The sequence below is a fragment of the Electrona antarctica genome, assembly GCF_951216825.1.
Source record: "Electrona antarctica genome assembly, chromosome: 13".
NCBI lineage: Eukaryota > Metazoa > Chordata > Actinopteri > Myctophiformes > Myctophidae > Electrona > Electrona antarctica.
This window is the reverse complement of record NC_136794.1, coordinates 36,888,713-36,909,835: the sequence shown is the minus strand read 5'-3', so window position 1 is coordinate 36,909,835 and position 21,123 is coordinate 36,888,713. Positions and strand designations below refer to the sequence as shown.

Below are 21,123 nucleotides of genomic sequence, written 5' to 3'. Positions count from 1 at the left end.
CAAAATCTCAATTGACTGGGCCTGTGCCCGAGTGGCCCAATGGAGGCTATATGCTTCTGGTAAACATCCTATTACAAAGGGAAATTGAGGACAAGTTTAACAACCTAACATTACTATCGGCAACGGCAGAAAAAAACCCTCTTAAAATGTGTATTTAAGTTTTATATGAAGATGTAAACTTCTGCAGCCGAGCCTGTTTCTTCAGCCAGGCGCGCTAGCTCAGGTCTTGCTCTCACTCGCGCGTCTCTCTCAAGACATTGTCATGCAAAGCAACGTTCAGGGATTCATGGATAGTACAGACAAAATGGGAAGAGCTGAATCCCAGGTCACTAAACTGTCCAGAAGTAATACGTAGTAGGACCAGGCATCTGTCGACCAATGGCTGGAATCCAGCTTTGCACACCACCATCAATCGTTGTTGCTAATTGCACTCACGCCATCGCCAAGTGCAATGTCTATGCACAGTAAAAACACACACAAAGCACGCACGCACACACACACACACACACAAAGTGGTGCTGTCAGGATGTAAAAAGTGGGGGGGCAATATTCGAGATAGAGAGTTGAGGCTATAGAGCATGCACACACACACATCTGGCCACAAAAGATCACAGGATCTGCTGAATGTGAAGGGAGATACTAATGATAATAATAAGACATTTAAATCTGGTTTGAAATGACCAAACCGGCATACCAATAATTTCACTGGTATAGGCAGGTTTCTGAACTGTCAACAGTTGACAAACTTAGACAGAAATCGAATAGTGAAATCTTATAATGAGGAACAATAAATGCAGATAGGTTGAAATGGTTTAAGTGGTAGTTTTAATACATGCCATTTGCTCTCTTCCCCTTTAAAGTTTAGAACATTTGGCTAAGTGTAATTTTTCTGACCGGTGCAGATCAGCTGTGCACACTAAAGATACAGTAGCTATGCCCTTTTTTAAGCCAGGCTTCAGTTGTACAGCAGTACCAACACAACACAGTGAGTTCATTTTAATACCAATAATATGTCTGGCATGACAGAGCTCCTACAGTAGTACTGTATCACTCAGCCCTCATGTTATTGTGGGCGCCTCCATCATTGAAATGTTGTTTTACTACAGGCGCTTTACACAGCAATAACCAGCAGAGGGAGACAAACGGCAGTTAAATGTATGTCATATTTTACTGCCACTAGAGGGTGGTGAATGAACACAACTCACAAACATTGGAAATGCAATGGCAATGAGGGTACAGTGATCACTGTACCCTCATAATGAGGGTACAGTGATCATTGTACGCTCATAATGAGGGTACAGTGATCATTGTACGCTCATAATGAGGGTACAGTGATCATTGTACCCTCATTAAACAGTAGTTGAGGCTACCATGCAAATCAACAGTGGTGAAAAGTATCTAAGTACATCAATATTTGAGATATTTGTACTTCACTTGAGTATTTACAATGTCCAATACTTTTAATTCTACTCCACTACATCTCAGATGCAAATATTTTACTAGTATTCCACTAGTAATGTGTCGTGATGCGACACATTGTGAGCTTGTAGATCTGCTATTTCCCCATTTGGTTCCATCTGTACACTGTCCGAATTACAAATATGTAACTGCCCATTTGTTTCATAACTATGAATCATTTTGCATCATTTGCATGAGGACACGCGGGAACCCCTTCAAGAACCTGTGTAGGTCCCCGGACCCCACATAGAGAACCACTGATGTACTGTAGAAAGAGGTCAGTAGACTTTCTCTGGATACATCAAGGTTACAAAAAATAGAATTATTCAAATATCTGACACATGATCCGATACCAATTGCTCAATTCATGCCTAGGCATTTTCAATTAGCATATAGTGACTAAACACTTAATGGGACACATGTGCAGTGAATATTCATGCCGTGTAGTGAGATCAGTGGGTAGGTTCTGTTTCCCAGGGTACAGTACAAGCACATCTGGAGACATGGCATCCGATTTTGGCAGATTTCCCCCAGTCAGGCAGAAAGGATGCTGACAAGGCCTTCTGCGTTCTGTCTTTACTGTCTATTAACCCATTTTGACCTGAGATCAGATTCTAAAAATGTCTTCTACATCCTGACAGTTTTCTGAAAAAGCTATGTTTCTATGTCGTTCTTCGATTTTTTCAAAAATAGCAGACCTACAAGCTCGTAGCGCGCCACTCGGTGGCGCGCTATGAGCTTGTAGATCTGCTATTTTTCAATAGCTAAAGCATAACATAATGCTAACACCAAATAGGTTCCCGCCCAAAATGGGTTAAGTGGTGAGCAACGTATTCAGCGCCAGGAGCCTGGGGTCTTGTGTGAACACCTCAGACAGTTTTTAAGTTGGTCGATTCAATATTTAGATATTTGAATTTTATTTTAGCTGCCCCGCCCCCTTCCTATACAAACCCATAGTAACTTCAAACTCCATTGTAACCAGTTAGATTCATCGAAAACACCAGTCCTTTTGTTTCTGGTCACTCATACTGCCCTCCTAATACGTGAGGTTTTGTAATTCCTTTTTTCATTTATTTTTAATAATTGTTTTGGATGAAAAGCATCAGGTAAAGAAAAGAAAATGCCACTAAATTGCCCTACCTACAGCCATTAAGAAATGTGAATCCCTTGACTCCTTCAAAACCGCTCTCAAATACGGACGACTGCAATTCGAAGAAAAAAAACACCCCTTTTTCCCCATACTGTACATGTTTTTCCCTTTTTTACTTTCTAGATTTTTGTTTTTGAAATAATAATAATGAAAAACAAAATGTAGGAAACAAAAAAACCAAACCCAGGGATTGGGAAACAGTGCTCTAAGGCCTGTGAACTGGTTTTACCGACAAAGGGAAAGCTCAAGGAAATGGAACCTGCTCTTGATGTAAACTTTGTCAGTGTGTGTGAGTGTGTGTGGTCTTACTTTTCATGTCATCCAGGTCTGCACTAGCCAGCATCTGGGCCTCCGCCTCGTCAGTGGGCACCTGCTGGTAGAAGGCGGTCTCCAGCGTCGTCATGCTGCCGATGCAGATCCTCTCCCGCAGGTCGTAGCTGTTCCGCTGAGCCCCCGCCAGGCGATGATGGACATGGACAGGCTTCCTCCGGAACCAGCTGCGGTCCGCCACGTGGGCGCCAGTGGTGGTGACGGTGGTCACGTCGGAGGGGTCCGACGACGCTCCCTGCAGAACACTGACGAGACAGTGGTGGAAAAAGTACTCACTCCAAGCTAATAGAAACTGCAGGCTTTCTAGCCCTGAAAAGTTGCAATGCGAAAATGGAAGCCATCGTTCTCAGAACCGATCAGAGCAGTTTGCGGCCCAACCGTCTAAAAACACGGGATGTAAAAAATAATCACACTGGTGAATACATAGGCCTAGCTGGAATTACACGCTCGCCCCCTCAAAACTGAAACACTCGGAAGCGAACAAATTGACCAATTCCTAAGTAAAGAAAAAGAAAAAAAAAGAAGAGAATTCCCATTTACGGTATAATCGATGGTTCAGTTCAATAAAGCATTTTATTTCTTCAACACAATACACTTTAAATGTATGTTTGGTTTAATTAAAAAAGGGGAACAAAATGAATACCATGAATTTTGTGGTAGATGCCATACTGTACTATGACATTGTACACCTATGAGTTAGAATGCTGTTATTTTGACAGGCTGGTTGCATTATTATCTGTTCACCTACAGAGGGCTGCACAGTACAGCAACAGCAGCCTGACACAGGGGCTGGAGCCAGGCTACAGCAACAGCAGCCTGACACGGGGGCTGGAGCCAGGCTACAGCTACAGGCCCCAAACTAGGCCATTCCACCAAGTTTCCCCTGAGCAGTGGAGGACAGTAAATAAGTACATTTACTTGAGTACTTAGCTACATTTTTGAGGGGCGCTAGCCCTTCCTATACACAGGTTTAATGTTTGTCTTTAGTTCAATGTTTGTTTTGTAAACGCCATTGACAATGAAGGGAAAATGTACGCCATGATGTGCCATTTACGTCATATTGTCTCTTTATTTTAATGGCGTTTAATGTTTGTGTTTGCACCATTTGTTTTACATCACCATTACATCACCTAATCAACATGAGTTAGACTTTAATATATTAGCGTCCCTCACTTCACACGGGTGTGATTTTTTAAGTTGAAGTTGTTGTTGATGGGCACTAGCCTCTCCTATGCACAGCTTTGTGTGTCTGTGTGTACCAAATTTGAAATGATTTGATTGGCTGAGCACGGAATGTGATGTGATTGTTCCTAATAAAGAAATTTCAGACAGATGTATGATGATAAGAGCGCCCATCACTTCACACAAGTTTTTTTTACGCTCATGACTTTCATTACATTACATACATTACATTACAAATAGAAATATTGTACTTTTGACACCACCACATTTCTAGGGAGGGAATCCAAATCATCTCCCAGATCATGTCTGGATCGAGTTGTTTACTGCAAGACAAATGCGGCTGTTCTGCATTCTCTTTTGATCTTTTATGACATCCGCAATCAAAGTTTATTATTTTCTCCATTTCTGCTGGTCGGTCGGTGTCCAAGAATGATGTTGTGTTTACTGACAGCCTTAACACGTTATGGGCGGTGATCGGCTACGTGAAACTGGAGAACAATACATAGGTATGGCCAATTGAAACAACTCTATGTAAATACGTGCAGGAATGTTCACACCCCCAAAATACGCAAATAATCTTTCATTACAGAGACATTTTTGCAATGTAATTACAACGACTTAATGAACTTAAAACAACTTTCTGATGGAATAAAAACATTCTTTAACATTCCAACTGTGTTAATGTGGCAAAAAACGAAAACCACAAAAAAAAAAAAAAAAACAATTTTGGTATATTGTGGAGTTTCATTAGAGCCGACTTGTGGTTGAAAATACTGGAAGGGGTCACATATAATAAACATAATTATAAATAAACAATCTACAATCTCAAACGATGTTCATCTGCTACTGTATGTTCACTATTTTTTAAATGTTCTGATTATTCACGCGATGCTAACCACTCCAACGTGTGGCTCTGTGGCATTCAAGTCAAATATCACAGCAAAATGACTAATTTATGTATGTATGCCCCCCCCCCCCCCCCCCCTCAGCTCACTTCACATTAGTGTGATTTGTGATTTTGAGATTATTATTTTTATTTTATGTTCTAAATTTCAATACAGAAATGCATTGAACTTTTGAATACTCGAGTATTTACTTGAGTATAATATTATGCCTATGTCCCACAGTCAGCCTTTGGCTGGGTGCCATCGACATACAGACTAGTGAAAGCTTACATGACATTGTTGGTCCAGCGGCCATGCCAACGGTGTCAACGCTGTTAAGATTGAATCACTGACTGCCTTTTATCCTCTGTCAGGCAGTGAAGGGAGGTACCTGGACCACGACACAGCCCCTGCCCTCCAGGCGACAAGCACCATTTATTATTCAAAGCATTACCAAATTATTCATATTCCGACGGTTTACGAGCCAGTTAGCTCATTATGTCATATCTAGAAAGATCAGCCGAAGCCATTCTTTCAGAGAGAGCATGTTCAGACATACATACACATGTATGTGTGGCTTATGTTACTGTACTGTACTGTACTGTACTGTACTGTACTGTACTGTACTGTACTGTACTGTACTGTACTGTACTGTACTGTACGTATGTTATGTTATTTTTATATTGTTTATTTTTTGTGTTATTTTAATGGAAATAATTCAAGCCTGCACATGCCAAGCTCCATTAAACACAACAATACATGAACATCTTATATACTGTGTTTTTTCCTTCCCTGTTGCATCTCATGTTAACCGTTTATGTCCATCCGACGTGTCCACACGCCATAGGGAATCCAACCGACGCATGCATTGGACGTCTGTACACGTCCTAGCGCATCTTCAATGATATCAGGCGAGGGGAGAATATTCTGAATTTATTTCCTTTTTTTATTTTGGTGGGGTGGGGGGGTTTCAGAGTAAAAGCGGCCATGTCTTTCCGGCACCCCAGAGCTCCTATTTTGAAGGAATCCCAGCGCTGATTGTGTTAATGTTCCAAAGGAAAACATACACGCAACCAACTGAGATCCCGACATACAACCAGATAGCATACAGTAGCACACAATAGCATACAGTAGCACTCCATTTGCCACGTAATACACAATACAATCCTTAACTCAGATAGTGTAGAAATGAAACCATCAGATGGACCATCAACCCAATTTACTGGTTGTTGTTTTTTGACTGATAGTTTGATTGCTATAGACCTAGCACTCATTCTCTCCATGGGTAAGATTGTATATATTATATACAATCTTACCCATGGAGAGAATGAGGTCTAAAGGCAATGAAGACATTTTTACCAAAATATGGAAACCTCTACTCGACCACCTACCATCAGTTGCCCTTAGTTAATACAGTATGTCTCTGAATAGCCGTTTTCAAAAGGGAAGGGAAGGCTTGGAGGGTCTATGTTAAGCTGCTTTCTGCTCTGAATTAATAAGTCTCTTTTTAGCTGGTTAATTGTATCAAATACATGTGTTTTGCTATAGCTGATGAACTCCTCTGATTAACTAATAAAATAACCATCTTTTTTTTCTGTATTATTATATTTAGTTTTGTTTTCTGTCTAGTGTCTGGCTGCTTCTGTTAGCCTGTTCTGTACTTATCGTTGAATGTATTGAATGCAGGTGGTTTATTTTTTTGACCCCATGAGGAAGCGTTGACCTTTACTGAATTGCTTCAGTTTCAGGTAATTTGACCACCTAACTTCAGATTTGGGCACCCTAACATGTGGTCTTTAAATGTTGGGCCTGTGGTCCCAACTCTTGGAGAGTATGTAGGCCTTTCCCTGGACCTTCTAGCGGCTAGAAGGTCCAGGGAAAGTCCTACATTGTAGGACTAGTAGCATGCCAAAGTTTGTGCTATTGCCATTGAGAATGCATTGGGCGTTTAAGTTAAATAACTCAGACACTACAAATCATTTCAAAGTAAAAAGTTCCAGCATGTGTCTCCACAGTAAGCTGAATTATAAAATGTGTGAATATAGTTTCTAGGTGAAAGTAATTTTTTGACGTGCCATAGAGCTGCCATTGAGCCCCATTATACATTTCTCAAATTTGAAAGCACTATATTTCTAAAACTATGAAACATTTCAAAGATTTCTTTTCAGGCAAACATGACCACCGTAAGATGAACCTATATAGGTTTGAATGGGGTTTCTAGGTGTAAGTATGTAGGACTAGTAGCATGCCAAAGTTTGTGCTATTGCCATTGAGAATGCATTGGGCGTTTAAGTTAAATACGGGGAGGAAATATGACAGCAAACTGCCTGTCATATTTTCTCCCTATTCCAAAGCCCCCCCAGGTACATTATATATTTAAACTATTTTCAGCAATGGTACACTTGTTTTTTCAGTGGGTAGATCTTGTTGAGCTGGTCATTTTGAAAGTAGATCTCACGTCATAAATGTGTGGGCACCCCTGTTCTAGCCCCTAGGATGACCCGAGGCCCACCACTTAAAAACCACATGCTACGGTGCCCAAATCTGAATTTAGGTGCTCAAATGAACTCAAACTGAAGCAATTCAGTAAAGGTCAACACTTCCTCCTGGGGTCATTTTAGGGGCTGGGACCTCCAGTAAAAGGCCTAAATACTCTCCAAGAGTTGGGGAACAACATATCAAGAGAGTGGAGTGGTAGGCCCTTGGATTGACCCAGGACCAGTGATTAAATGTACCCCACTGAAAAATAGCAGATCTACAAGCTTGTAGCGTGGCACTCGGTGCCGCACTACGAGCTTGTAGATCTGCCCAAAGTTGAAGGGCTTCAACCTTGGGTACTGGGTAGCTGAAGTTGAAGCTCTGCCCTTCAACTTTGGGCACTTTTACATGTAGGCTGACCCAAAGTTGAAACAGTTGCAAGGGGGACATCTTTGGGCATGGGGTCCTCATCGTTGGATATGTTGTTCCCACAACCAAGAAGAGTATTTTACCCTTTACTGGAGGTCCTAGGCCCTAAAAATTGTTCTTATTGACAAAAAATGCACATGCATTAATATATTGTACACATCTGTCAAAAGGATAAACAACAAAAAAGTCTTGCACGCTGAAAAACAAATATTGAGGAGAGTGGACGTTTCGGTCCTTCATCAACACTGAATGCAGGTTGCCCATGCTGGCTATAAGTAGGCAGTGGGCCTATTTGAGATAACCAATGGTAGAGAGTGCCATCAATCAGTCCATTACCACTGCCCAAGGGCCTAGCTGGAACACCATACTGCAATTCTCTCCTTGAAATGGGGGGTGCATATTCAAGACAATTAGATCTCTACCACCCTCTAGTCTTAATCCCACTGACAAGAGCAGCATTCTCCATGCCACTGTTGCCACTCATCCTACCTCTTTTAAAAAAGGGTCTTCCTTTTTCTAAAATCTTTAGACGCATTTGTTAAAAATGTGGAGGACTTTGAACTGGAGGCTCAGAAAATGTATACACATTTCAAGAAGGCTTTTGTCCTTGTCGCAACTGTACAGCATGCGAGCATTTTAAGATAACAAGCACCTTCACTAGCTACAGTACATTACTTCTAAGTCCTATGAAATCATCAGATAATGCCTCACATGCATTTCTACTGGGGTCATATTCCTTCCCTCACGTCCTTGTGGGCTACAATATAGGGAAAACCAGCAGGCCTGTGAAGACACGTATCAGAACACAAAAGTGTTGGGTTCCAAAATCGTGAGATAAACATTTAGTGAAAAAAGAAAAAAGAAATCTGAGAAATGATGTAAAATCGGGTACAGGCTTTAGTACCGACACTATTATGAGTGCAGGTGAGCACCATTCTCTCTCTCTCTCTCTCTCTCTCTTTCTCTCTCTCAAATTACTATAGAGATCTGAATTTACACTGTTATTATTAAAATCACACACTATTGGAAACAATTACAACCTGAAAGGTATTATTTGTTCTACAATCATCTTCACAGATGCACCTGTCGATCTAAATGTGTGCAAAATGTTCCGCTCTTTTAAATACCTTGAGAACCCACCTGCTGCATGGCTCCGCCGCTCCCTCCGCCTCTACGTCTGGCAGCAAATGGACAGCCTTTCCCACAATCCTCACCTCTCTCCTCGACACTGGGAGTGCGGCTTTGTGCTCCTCATTTTCCATGTGGACAGTGGAGAGAGGAAGGGGGTCCCTCAAGTCCCCTTGGTTCCCCAAACTAAACTGAGAGGAAGAGGGAATCCAGGACGAGGAGAAGAAGTTGGTTACATCTACGGTACAGTACACCATTCATTAAATACCAGATCATCATTGTTTTTTTATTAAACCAGAATGCTATTCTGCTATAAATAAAACACTATGCATATTTACAATAATATAAATATGCATAGACAATGGACTATGTATAAGTCAGTCAGTCAGTCAGAATACATTGTGAATATTTTCTTAAGGTGCAGGTACAGACCTTAATATTGAAGTTTGGTTCCATGAATATATAGTCACTGCTCTCTCATAGATCTAGTCAACTACAGCCTCTCCGTACAAGGCACACAAGTCATATATGTTACATTACATACATTAATATAAGTAGGTTGAATGTGTAAACGGTTAGCTTTCTCTGCCTCCTGGTCACTCTCATGACAATGCACAGAAACAGAAGTACAGAAGTGCACACGCGCGCGCACACACGCCCACGCCACAGAAACAGAAGTGCACATGCACACGCGCGCGCCCACACACACGCAAGCGTTAATCTAGTGCTAAGCAGATCTTCATCACTGTCAGCTTTTTTTCGACTTCTTCTTTTTTATCGATGGTGTCACCTTTCATACAGTATATTGTAGGTCATCCAAAGCAGTTCCAAGCACACATCCCACCCACAGCCTCCCCACCACACACACACACACACACACACACACACACACACACACACACACACACACACACACACACACACACACACACACACACACACACACACACACACACACACACACACACACACACACACACACACACACACACACACACACACACACACACAGTAAACACCAGAGACCGGTATATTCTGCACGGAGTGCTGACAGCATCGTCGTTCGCAGCACTGTGCAGTGCAACCCAATCACCTGCAGCGTCTGCAGAAAAAAACCTCCTCGCATTACTCACGTACTATACTTATGCGCTAGAACTGAATGGAGAAAGTCCATGCCGGCAAAAATAAGCAAGTCTGGGAGTAAGTGGGTAAATGAGTTAAGGAAACAAACATAGAAATACAGAAAATAAACAAAAGCGCACAGTTAAACAGTTAGTTTAACTGCTCAAATGGAACCAAATGGACCTGTAATGTTGCGTTGAAGGAGCTACAAACTGCCACCCAACGCTTCAAGGTTTTTTTCATGCAGCCTCCTGCTGACGCGTCAATCGATCATGTTTGTCTGCCAAGCCTGATGCAGGGAGATTACTACTCGAGCACTTCCGTTTTTTTCCACTGTCGCACAAAAGCAGAAGAAAAAGCTAATGCTATAGAGTTAGCTCACGCTGGGATCTTTCTCCAGAAACGTTAATATTGTAATCACGGTGCTGTGTAAAATAAGAAATAAGACGCGAACCTCGACAATCTGATCATCACCAAGGACAGCGCCGTAGTTTCTGAGAAAACAGCTTGCAAAGTCCGCCACTAAAACAGTAGTGTACGCATGCATGCGTGCACGTTCCGTGCGTTGCCTAGCAACCGGCTCAGGGCTATAGACTTTTAGCGAAACTGTTTTATATCTATATAAAGCGATATAAAACGTATATATACGTCAGCAGCAGACAACAGATGGGTTTTAATTAACGTATATATACACATCAGCAGCAGACAATGGATGAATCAACAGTATTTTCCTCTGTTAAGAGAAAAAAAAGAAACATCTCGGCCTCATGTTACCTGTGACAGGTGGTCAGGTGGCTCCGTGGGCGTGGCCGCCACGCCCCGCCCATCCGTCTCTGACTCTGCCTCCTCCTCCTCCTCGTCTACCTCGTGGATGGTGGGCGTGACCTCGGAGGGAGGCACCGAGGTCTTCTTTTTCTTGCGTTTCTTCTTGCGCCGCCGGTCGGAGCCGTGTACTCGCTTGCGTAGATGCGACACGGGCAGGTGGGTGGACAGGGGGTGGTGGGTGTGATGAGATGTGTGTCTGTGATCTGTGGGGAGAGAGCTGGCGCTAGTGAATATTGATTGATTGATTGATTGAATATATTAGCAACAGAGTAAAGTCAAACACTTGGTCTAAAAGGATAGGACCAAAAAAGGTCCTTGTGGTCTTGTTTCCGTTCGGGTCCTATGTATTCAATTCATAAACATGACATGAAAAATAACAACAAAATTCAATATCATCACAAAAAAGAAAACATGTATGGAACAGAAGAAAAAGAAGAGGGGTGTAAGGGGGGGGGGGGGGGGGGCGGGGGCTGATCACCTGCCTGTGGGAGAAGTGATTATTTCCGCTCCCTTTGGCCTACTGAAAGATGGATTTTCAAACCAATTTAAAAGGAAGCCAGAGATCTGTATTTTTGGAGGGTGCTGTTCTAATGCAAACAACTACCTGTGAGTGGGGAGTGTTGGCTGATGAATGAATAATACATTACATGCCTGTAATACAAATTATGACAGGCAATTCCTGCTGTCAAAATATGTCCCCCCAGTCAAAAAACACTTTGTTTGTTTTCATGCTTTCTAAGGTGTGATTTGGGGTCCTAATCACACCTATGTATGTATATGTATACATGTAATTTGTAAGTTGATTAGCGGTATACTGTGGTTACTCTGCGCCCCGTTTGATGCGTATATATCATAGCAGCATATGACGTCAAGTATAACTGGTATAACTAGCTCTCAGTGATGACATAATAAAGATGTGGATTAATCGGCTTTCGATGGTGACGTATATGTCGATCAGTGTCGGGTGGATTAAAGGAAAGGTGAAAGGTGGAAAGGAAATGCCTCTATGTATATGTATATGTAATTTGTAAGTTGATTAGCGGTATACTGTGGTTACTTTGCGCCCTGTTTGATGCGTATGTATCGTAGCAGCATATGACGTCAGGGTATAACTGGTATAACTAGCTCTCAATGATGACGTAATAAAGATGTGGATTAAAGGACCCAATGCCAGGGTGTAATTGGTTTTCGATGGTGACGTAATGATGATATGTTTTAGTGTCGGGAGGATTAAAGGTTATGCCCCTATGTATACATGTATGTAATCTGACACCACTGCCATATCAAGCACAAGTAGTCATTACGTCATACGCTGGCACAGCGCATACGCATCAAACGGCGACATGGACGAAAAGTATTACTTGCGCGCTCTGCTTGCGCAAGTAATGACGCTGTCCACCAGCAGGATCAGTCAGACACCCCAAATGGCAGATGATGATGATGAGCTCAACTGTGCACACTTCTAGATTGCCGTGTTTAGAAAGGTGAAACAGCACATGAGTTGTTATTATTATGAAACAGAGGCTGCATGCCGGCTTACACTCGAAGTCCCTCTCGCTGTAGTGACGGCCCATCCTCTCTCCGCTGGGGGAGGCTGACTCACTAAGGATGTCTGCGAAGCGCTCCACGGACAGAGCCTTCTCCCAGCTCTCGTCGTCCTCTTCATCATCTTCCTCTGGCTCTCCTCCCACTGACACCTCCTGGTGGTCGTCCTCCACATTCGCCTGCTTATGGTGGAAAAAGTACTAATCAATACTGCAATATAGAAATACTCTCTGTAACAAGTAAAAGTCTGTAATTCAAAATGTACTTGAGTAAATTAAAGTACAAAAGTATTGGTATTAAAATGTACTTAAAGTACCAAAAGTACAAAGTACTCTTTATGCAGAATGTCTCATTTCAAGTTTTCAAATGTATAAAAATCTTTTGAAAATAGCAGATCCAGACAATCTCACAATGCGTCGCATCGTGACACATTGTGATTTGTGAGACACATTGTGTAGATCAGCTATTTTCAAATGGCTGAAATGTATAGGGCTGAAGTGGTTACTGTATGTTTTGTCATAATAATCTAAATCTACAAAGTAACTAAAGTTTTCAAATAAATGTAGTGGAGTAAAAGTACAATATTTGCCTCTGAGATGTAGTGAAGTAGAAGTAAAAGTGCTGGAAAGTACTTGAGTAAATGTACTTTTAGTTACATTCCACCACTGCTAATAGTGACAGAGAAGGATCCTTTCCAAACATTCGTATGAAAGACTAGGCAACGTCGTCAGGGAACAATTCAGCGTGGGGCTGGGAAATATAGCTACATATTGTAATTTGAGACTAGATATCATCTAGGTCGGATTTGGGATATCATAATACTGTGATATGGCATAAGTGTTGCAAACAGAAAAGCCCAAAAACCTTGGGCTAACCTATTTCAACTTTTATGTTTTTAGGTAAATTAATTCTCTACTTTGTCTCTAGCTTCGCTCAAAAGCAGTGACTTGCCTGATCTCAACACGTTGCACAACGCATTATGAGCTCGTCCATTGGCTATTTCCACTGTTTTGGAAGAAACTTGAAAGTGAAAATGAAAAGTGGTCACATGTATGATGAAATGAAAGCATTAACAAGAGCTTGGGAACAAATAACTATCCACTGGAACACAGGTTCTTGTTTTCCACTTGCTGAAGAGTAACAGTTCTGTGACATACAATGTTTCCCTATGCTGTACTCTCAGCATGGTGTCATTTAGCAGGCGAGCCTACAGCAACAAATCAATACTACAAAGTGCTAAGCCGGGGTAAAGCATGAGACTCTCTCACACTACTAGACAGCCTCTGGAGACGAGGGAGGGAGGGGGGGCCTGACGAGTGCATTCCCTGTACCCGATAGGTCAGAGCACCAGGACAAACCCCTCTCTTTGCCTGTGAGTGGTGCTGAGATGTGAAGGCAGCGCTCTGGCTTACTACTCTGTGGCTTTAAATTACTGTTTTTTTTCTCTTTCTCCTTCTTCTTCAGGCCTCCATTACCTTGTAATTACCAGTGGGACGGAGGGACAGGATGCGATTAATGGTCTGAGATACCTGTGTCCAAAGGACTGGGCACTGGGCAGAATATGCGGTCAGAGTGAATAGAAAAGGCAGACACGGTAAATGGTAAATGGTGCATTTATATAGCGCCTTTATCCAAGGCGCTTTACATAGATTGTGCATTACATTCACCCATTCACACACCGATGGCGGCGGAAACCATGCAAGGCACAAACCAGCACATCAGGAGCAATTAGGGGTTCAATGTCTTGCTCAAGGACACTTCGACACTAACTCTGGGGGAGCCCGGGTTCGAACTGGCAACCTTGCGGTTACCATCCAGCCACTCTACCCCTGAGCCACCGCCGCCCCGGTAAAAGCGGTAATGCGGTAAAGCAGTAATGCGGTAAAAGCAGTGTTTCCCGCGGCGGGCCTGGCTAAATCCTGCTCATAAGTCATGCAGTTCCATTTCCCTAAATAAAATTATAATAACATTCTCTTCAAGGGATGTTTCTCCCAGTCCGAAACTAGCAGCATCACTGGATACTTGTCGACGTCTTGCAAAGCAAAATGATTAGTCATTACCATTATAATAAAACGATTCAAGTATTCCTCTGAGATGAAGCAGATCTTTCCATAGTTAACCTGAACTGACCCACCGTCCCTCCAGGGACAAGATCAGTCTGTCTGATCAGATCTAGCCTCGTTCCCAGCCTTTTCTCATCTCTGAGGAGAAAATGCTAACGACCTAATGCAGAGAATGTGGGACCTCCATCATAATTATGTTTCATGCATGTAGAATGTAAACAGATCTGTAAAGCCTCAACGTAATTTCCTTGGGTGGTACTTCAGCCAAATTTCAGTACTCCCATTTAGACACACAATCCTGTTACCCTTTAACCGTAACTTAAGCCTACTTTAGCATTTTCTTCCAAAATAACTCACACATAATTATGACTAGAGTCATGCGATGAACATGATCTACAGATATAGAGATCATGATAGCGCTACTATCCTTCTGCTTGCAAGCCGCGGGCAACAATGTCCCCGTCACATGCACGTGATGACTCATTCACTTCACATCATGAGAGCTCAGTCTCCCAGACGACCAAAATGTATGTCCCCTACTCCCCTTCTTGACACCCGCTTGCGTACAGGCTGATGGCTTTTACTGCAGCAGAAGTAATAAAGCATTGCAGGAGACATTTCCACACAGCCTGCCTATGACTCATCCCTGTGCTGAACCATTTACAGTAAGGGAGCGAGTCGTGCAGTCCATGCAGGTATTTCAACATACTGTACATACATCGCGAGACGTGGCCAAAGCATTTCCGGAGGTCCCCAGCCAAAAAACGTCGAGAACCCCTGCACTAGATGTCAACGTCAAACCAATAAAAAATAAAATACATTGCTGGGAACTTCTCCTTTCGTCCATTCCTGGGACATGTGAGAATGGTCCAGTGGAAAAAAAGAAGAAAAATAACTGTCCATTGTGGGAGTATGGGATTTCTTTTTTTACCCTCTATCACTAAACACGGGTGAAATTCACCTGAACACCTGCCTGTAGACCAGGGGTGCCCAAAAGGTAGATCGTGATCTATCAGTAGATTACAAAGGCTGTGCAGGTAGTTCACATGACATGTGCCTAAGGAATATTTAATTTAAATAGTGGCATGATTGATTGACACCAAATGGGGCAGCTCAAACCCATTACAAATTCTTTAAAAAAAAAAACGTACCTATTCCATTTCTCCTGCTCTATTTACCATTGCAAGTGCATTTGTCCTATATGTAACGCCAGCTCCGGTATTCCAAAGAATACATATTTAAACTATTTTCAGCAATGGTATAATAGTTTTTTTCGGTGGGTAGATATTGTTGAGCTGGTCATTTTGAAAGTAGCTCTCAAGTCAAAAGAGTGTGGGCACCCTTGCTGTAGACAAAACAGGGATGTAGGCAGGGAAACACACCTACCTTCTATGATGTAACACATCATGAAGCTACCCAATGACCCTCCCACCTCAGACATCAGCAACATTATGAAAGTCACAAACATAATTGCCATAATTGTCCAGGTGAAAATCACCCGGGATTAGTGTTCTAGTGTTCATTTGATTTGAAGCAAAAACACATGCCACTTTCATACAGGTCTCTGGTTCAAATGTGCTGCCGAGCCAATCAGACAAAGCTATGGGAAACTGAACTGCAACATGAAACAGGTATGGCACCTTCTGGAAGCCCGGGACTACAGATACAGTATGCACAAGAGGGTAACAAGACAACTCACCCCTTTTGCCACTTTTGGTGAGTTGTCAGGACATCTCACCCCGAACGTCCGGACAACTCACCAGGGGTGAGATGTCTTCGCTTTCGGCCACTTTCGGGGTGAGTTGTCTTCACTTTCGGGGTGAGTTGTCTGACTGAATATGTAGCATTTGAGCTCTTTTATATACTTTACTGAACTAATGGTGACATAGTTCCTATTGGATATTGAAGTAGTCTATTTTCAGAACTTTACAACAACAACAACAATTTCTACAATAATATATAAGTATAATTAAGTCAAGGCATGATCGCACAATCACAATATAGGCTACAGATGTAAATATATTTATGACACAGTAAAATGTCGAAAATTAGTGTCAAGGTCAAATTCATACATTTAATAAACCTTACAAATACAAACATTATTGTTTGTATGTAGGCTACCCAGTAGCCTACCCATATGATTAGATGAATGTGCAACATTGTTTCCATCTTCCAAGCATATTCCTGCCAAAATGGAGATCTTAAATTGTTGAAAATGTCTTTAAACCTCTGATTCCACTCATTTCCTTGTATAATCTGAATGATTTATCCCATTTATCCTTAATATAATCTAGATTCATTCAACCTTATCTTCCTGAATTAAAGTGTGTGTGTGTGTGTGTGTGTGTGTGTGTGTGTGTGTGTGTGTGTGTGTGTGTGTGTGTGTGTGTGTGTGCGCGTGTGTGTGTGTGTGTGTGTGTTTGTGTTTTAAACTTCTGAAGAAATGTGAACTGAACCCCTCCTAATTTGGTTACTCCAGATGGCTGAATGGTTATATAAGGTCACTTGTAATTTCTCACATGCTAATGTATAACAGTAGCCATATGATATCATCATCGTTGTTGGGGGGGGGGGGGGGGTCAATATTGCTTCGCTATTCAGATGTAATTCAGTCAGTATAAGTAGGCCTATTAGAACTGTGATTGATTGATCATGCGTCCGTTGGGAGTGCAGTCTAATTAGCAACTTTGTACAGCCGTGAGACTCTGCCTTTGAAGCGCAAACATTATCCACAAACGACGACCCCCCCCCCCCCCCCCCCCCTCAATGCTGCATAGAGAGTGAGAGAGACGCTCTACTCCTTACTTACAAGTGTTTCACCGAATTTTACTGTTAAATAAATAAATAATTAGCCGTGACTGCGCACGTCTGTAGGAACCCATAGTTAGATCCGAAATTGCATTAGGCCTACTGTAATGGGTGCCACGGAAAGTACAGACAACTCACCCCGCAATGTCAGAAAGTGAAGACAACTCACCGGGGTGAGTTGTCTGGACTTTCGGGGTGAGCTGTCGGTACTTTCTCGCCCAACTCGCCCCAGCGGAAAGTACAGACAACTCACCCCGACATGTCAGAAAGTTAAGACAACTCACCGGGGTGAGTTGTCCAGTATTCCACAAGAGCCTATAGGCTCCACAGCACACCCGGGACTACAGATACAATATGCACAGAGCCTATTGACCGATTCCGTAACGGGTCTCATGGTCGCAGCCTACGTATTTCCTGTAGGCGGAGACGACACATCTGCGGTTTCCCCGCACCAAGCTTCTACTACAGTGAATGGAAAAGTGACTGATGTTAGTCTGCCTCAAACGTTACTCTTTTACCTGCTTTTTACTAACACTAACATTACAAAGATGCCCAGAACATCGGGATGAACCTGTGTAGTTTATGGCTGCTCCAACAGTAGTGGCAACATTCCAAAAAAACAAAAAACGGAATGTCAAAATATCTACCGCGGTGGCTGAGACCAGAGCCATATAGTAATGGTTGAGACAAAGCAGTGAAAGGTCCTGAAAGATACATAACGTCAGTCTTACCCAATACCCAATCTTTATGTTTTAGGAACACAAGGCTGCTGTACTTTATACCTCATACTAAGCATTAAAGTGACCATGAAACCCGTTATGGAATCGGTCAATAGACCAATATTACAGCAGCAAAAATCTAACCCGAAAGGTCAGCAGTGGCCTGGGGATTAGAGCAATAGGCTTTGACTGGAATGATGCTTAGAAGCAAAGATGATCTTTTTCCATTGCTCTATAAAGCACTTTGAGCTGCATTTTATGTCATGAAAGGTGCTATAGAAATAAAGTTTTATTATTATAGAAATTCATATGTCCAGCTTTTAATGTGTGTGCAAACACAAACGTTGTCCTACACAAACATTAAATGCCATCGACTATGAATGGACAATTTTGTGTGTATACACAAACATTGCGTAACACAAACATTGAAGACGAAGGTGAGGACGGAAATTCTGATTGGCCGTAATGAGATGATGTACGATAAGAGCGCCCCTCACTTCACACGGGTGTGTTTTTGAGGGGTGCCAGGCCCTCCTACTGTATATACAGCTTTTATGTGCCTCAAACACTGCGCAAAAAGCATGGAATACGGATGTGTATAGTACAGGAAACTCCCCTAACAATGTCCAACAAACTCTGGTAAACTCCCGAATTGTACCATCACACCTGTATATTACCGTATATTACTGTATATGCCTGCTAAACTTAAGGTTTACGGGCAAATCACGTCCCCATAATTGCCCGTTAACTCCTCTTTTCACGCAGTGAAATATGACGTAGATTTGGGGTAACACAAATATTAAATGACATTGACAATGAAGTAGATGAGAAAATCAGCTAACCAGTCACATAAATGCAGTTGTTCATGAGATGATGTATGATGATGTATAAGAGCGCCCCTCACTTTTTTCACGATTTTTTAAAAATACAGATTTAGCTCATGTCTGTGAACAATACATGAAAACCAATAGCATAGCTACTTAGCAAAGCGACCAAGACATTGCAAGGGTGATCACAGCTGATCACAGCTGCGTGCGTGCGTGCGTGCGTGCGTGCGTGCATTTGTGTAAGAGACATTATGCTTTATCTTATAGCTATTTACAGACGCTGTCTATGCTTTTCAAACTCAGCTTTCAGCTAAACTGGCAGCATTCTCACTACTATCAATCCCACACAGCTCCTTTGAATACCTCTCGGAGTGAGACTTCAGTGGGACAGTTTTCAAAAAGCTCATGGCTGTGCCTGAAGCGTTAAGCTGATAGACTGCAAAATATTCTTATTTTCAGGTTGGGACTGTAAATCAGTGGTTCGTAACCTTTTTTTCTTTGGAACCCCACACGTGTGAGCACGATCACTCACACACACACACCAACACTTAAAGCCCTATAATTCTATGACAAATAGCAAAAGTATTACATTTTTTCCTCAAGTTGGACTGATATCGCCCAGGCGGTGGCGTAACCGTCTAGGCACCCGACTGGTAATCCAGTCGCAGTGTGCCGCGGGTTCGACTCCCGACACGGCCTTTACTGCATGTCTTCCCCCATCTCTCTCCCGTTTCCTGTCAGCCTACTGTCTGTCCCTTCAAAAACCAATAAAAGGCGTAAGCCGCAAAAAAAATATCTTAAAAAAAAAAAAAAAAGTTGGACTGATATCACATTGAAAACATACAGGCAGGCGGTTGATGAAATCTAGTCAGATGATTTAGATCGCGAGTTATTAATGTTTTAAGATTTTCGTTTTCGTCGGCTAAACAGGGGAGGGAGTTTTTCGATGGCGTCTCATTCTTACGCAACATCGAGGATTGCCCAACAGGCGCTCCTAGGCTGTGGAGCCATGCAATCCGTTCTCATATCAAATAAACTTCGTCTTTTGGACAATACTTCATCCTGGGCGTCGGGCGTTACTAATAGAAAAGACGAAGATACTTCGTCCTGGGCGTTCTAGGTGTTAACTAAGATTTAGATTTCAGTTGTAATGTTTGGGTGAATGATAGAAGAATTTGAAGATTCTCAATCTGTGTTTACTCATGTCTGACCAAAATCTAATTAGATATAATTTTTAGCTCTCCTATACACTGTACATTTAAGATATACATGGTCGTCAGCCCCATTTAGATACTCTATGGTTGCTCCCCTCCCCAATACTAATGGCATTCGCCTCTCAATAATTCCAAACAACTCCAAACCTTATCAAAGGAACCACGTTAGTTGGGACAATTTCTTACCTGATGCAGGTTGATGAAAACATCTATGTCAGTGACATGGCCTCCTGTAGCCATGGGGGCTGGGGTACAGCCAGGGAGTTGGGGATTGAGTCGACACTGGAAGAGGGGGTCGGGGGGAGAGGAGGCTAGAGCTGGATGTGGCTAGAGGGAAGATGGCTTTGATCTAGACAGGCACAGGGGCTAGACTAGGGATAGATCTGTGGAAAGGATCCAGTATAGCAGAGAGTGTGCGGTTGGGGGGGTTGGAGAGGGACCTCAGCTCGGTCGGGGTGGAGTGGGGTATTTGAGGGAGCTACAGATAAGCGTGACTGGGGCGTGGCCTAGCAGCTGTAGAGGATAGTGCTAGGTGAGATCCTGAGGGAGGTCGGTTGATAGAGGTGTTTGTGTTTGTGGCTAAGGGAAACCTGATGTAACTGGTGGAGGAGACCTATAGGGTAGAACTAGGTGCTGCAGGGGCTGAGGTATATGAGGTGAGGTATATGGAGTGGGGAAGGGGAGGGGGTCTAGTGCAGCCGGGGGGAGAGGGCCGAGGGGGTGAGACGAGATGGGGTGCGAAGCAGCAGGAAGTGGCAGGCAAGGGGGATCAGCCCTTCTCTTTCACAGTGGGGGATCCAGGAAGCCTTCGGGGTGGCATAACCTGCAGGGAAAAGTGTATAAGTCAGTCGTGGCAGGTGGAGCCCATCGCCCATCGTTTATGCCTAATTTATGCTCATGCTAAAGTGCCACAGATTTGAAACGCAGTCAAGATGTCTATAAATATCCGACAGAGAAGCCT

General features: G+C 42.7%; 1 protein-coding gene across 4 annotated transcripts in view; it reads right to left on the bottom strand.

Moving 5' to 3' along the window:
- The window catches only part of slc4a3 (solute carrier family 4 member 3), a 60,288-nt gene extending 39,434 nt beyond the window's left edge, over positions 1-20,854 (bottom strand). The window contains exons 1-5 of one of the 4 annotated variants that reach the window (XM_079517403.1): positions 20,349-20,854; positions 12,527-12,713; positions 10,936-11,189; positions 9,052-9,230; positions 2,918-3,183 (exon numbers count right to left, since the gene is read on the bottom strand). In XM_079517403.1, coding sequence (XP_079373529.1) covers positions 2,918-3,183; positions 9,052-9,230; positions 10,936-11,189; positions 12,527-12,713; positions 20,349-20,402 — 940 coding nt within the window. In that variant the 5' untranslated portion in view covers positions 20,403-20,854. Of the gene's footprint in view, positions 1-2,917; positions 3,184-9,051; positions 9,231-9,471; positions 9,831-10,935; positions 11,190-12,526; positions 12,714-20,348 lie in introns of those variants that run through there. The other 3 variants (XM_079517404.1, XM_079517405.1, XM_079517406.1) reach the window with 3 other exon arrangements.
- Positions 20,855-21,123: the final 269 nt, after the last annotated feature.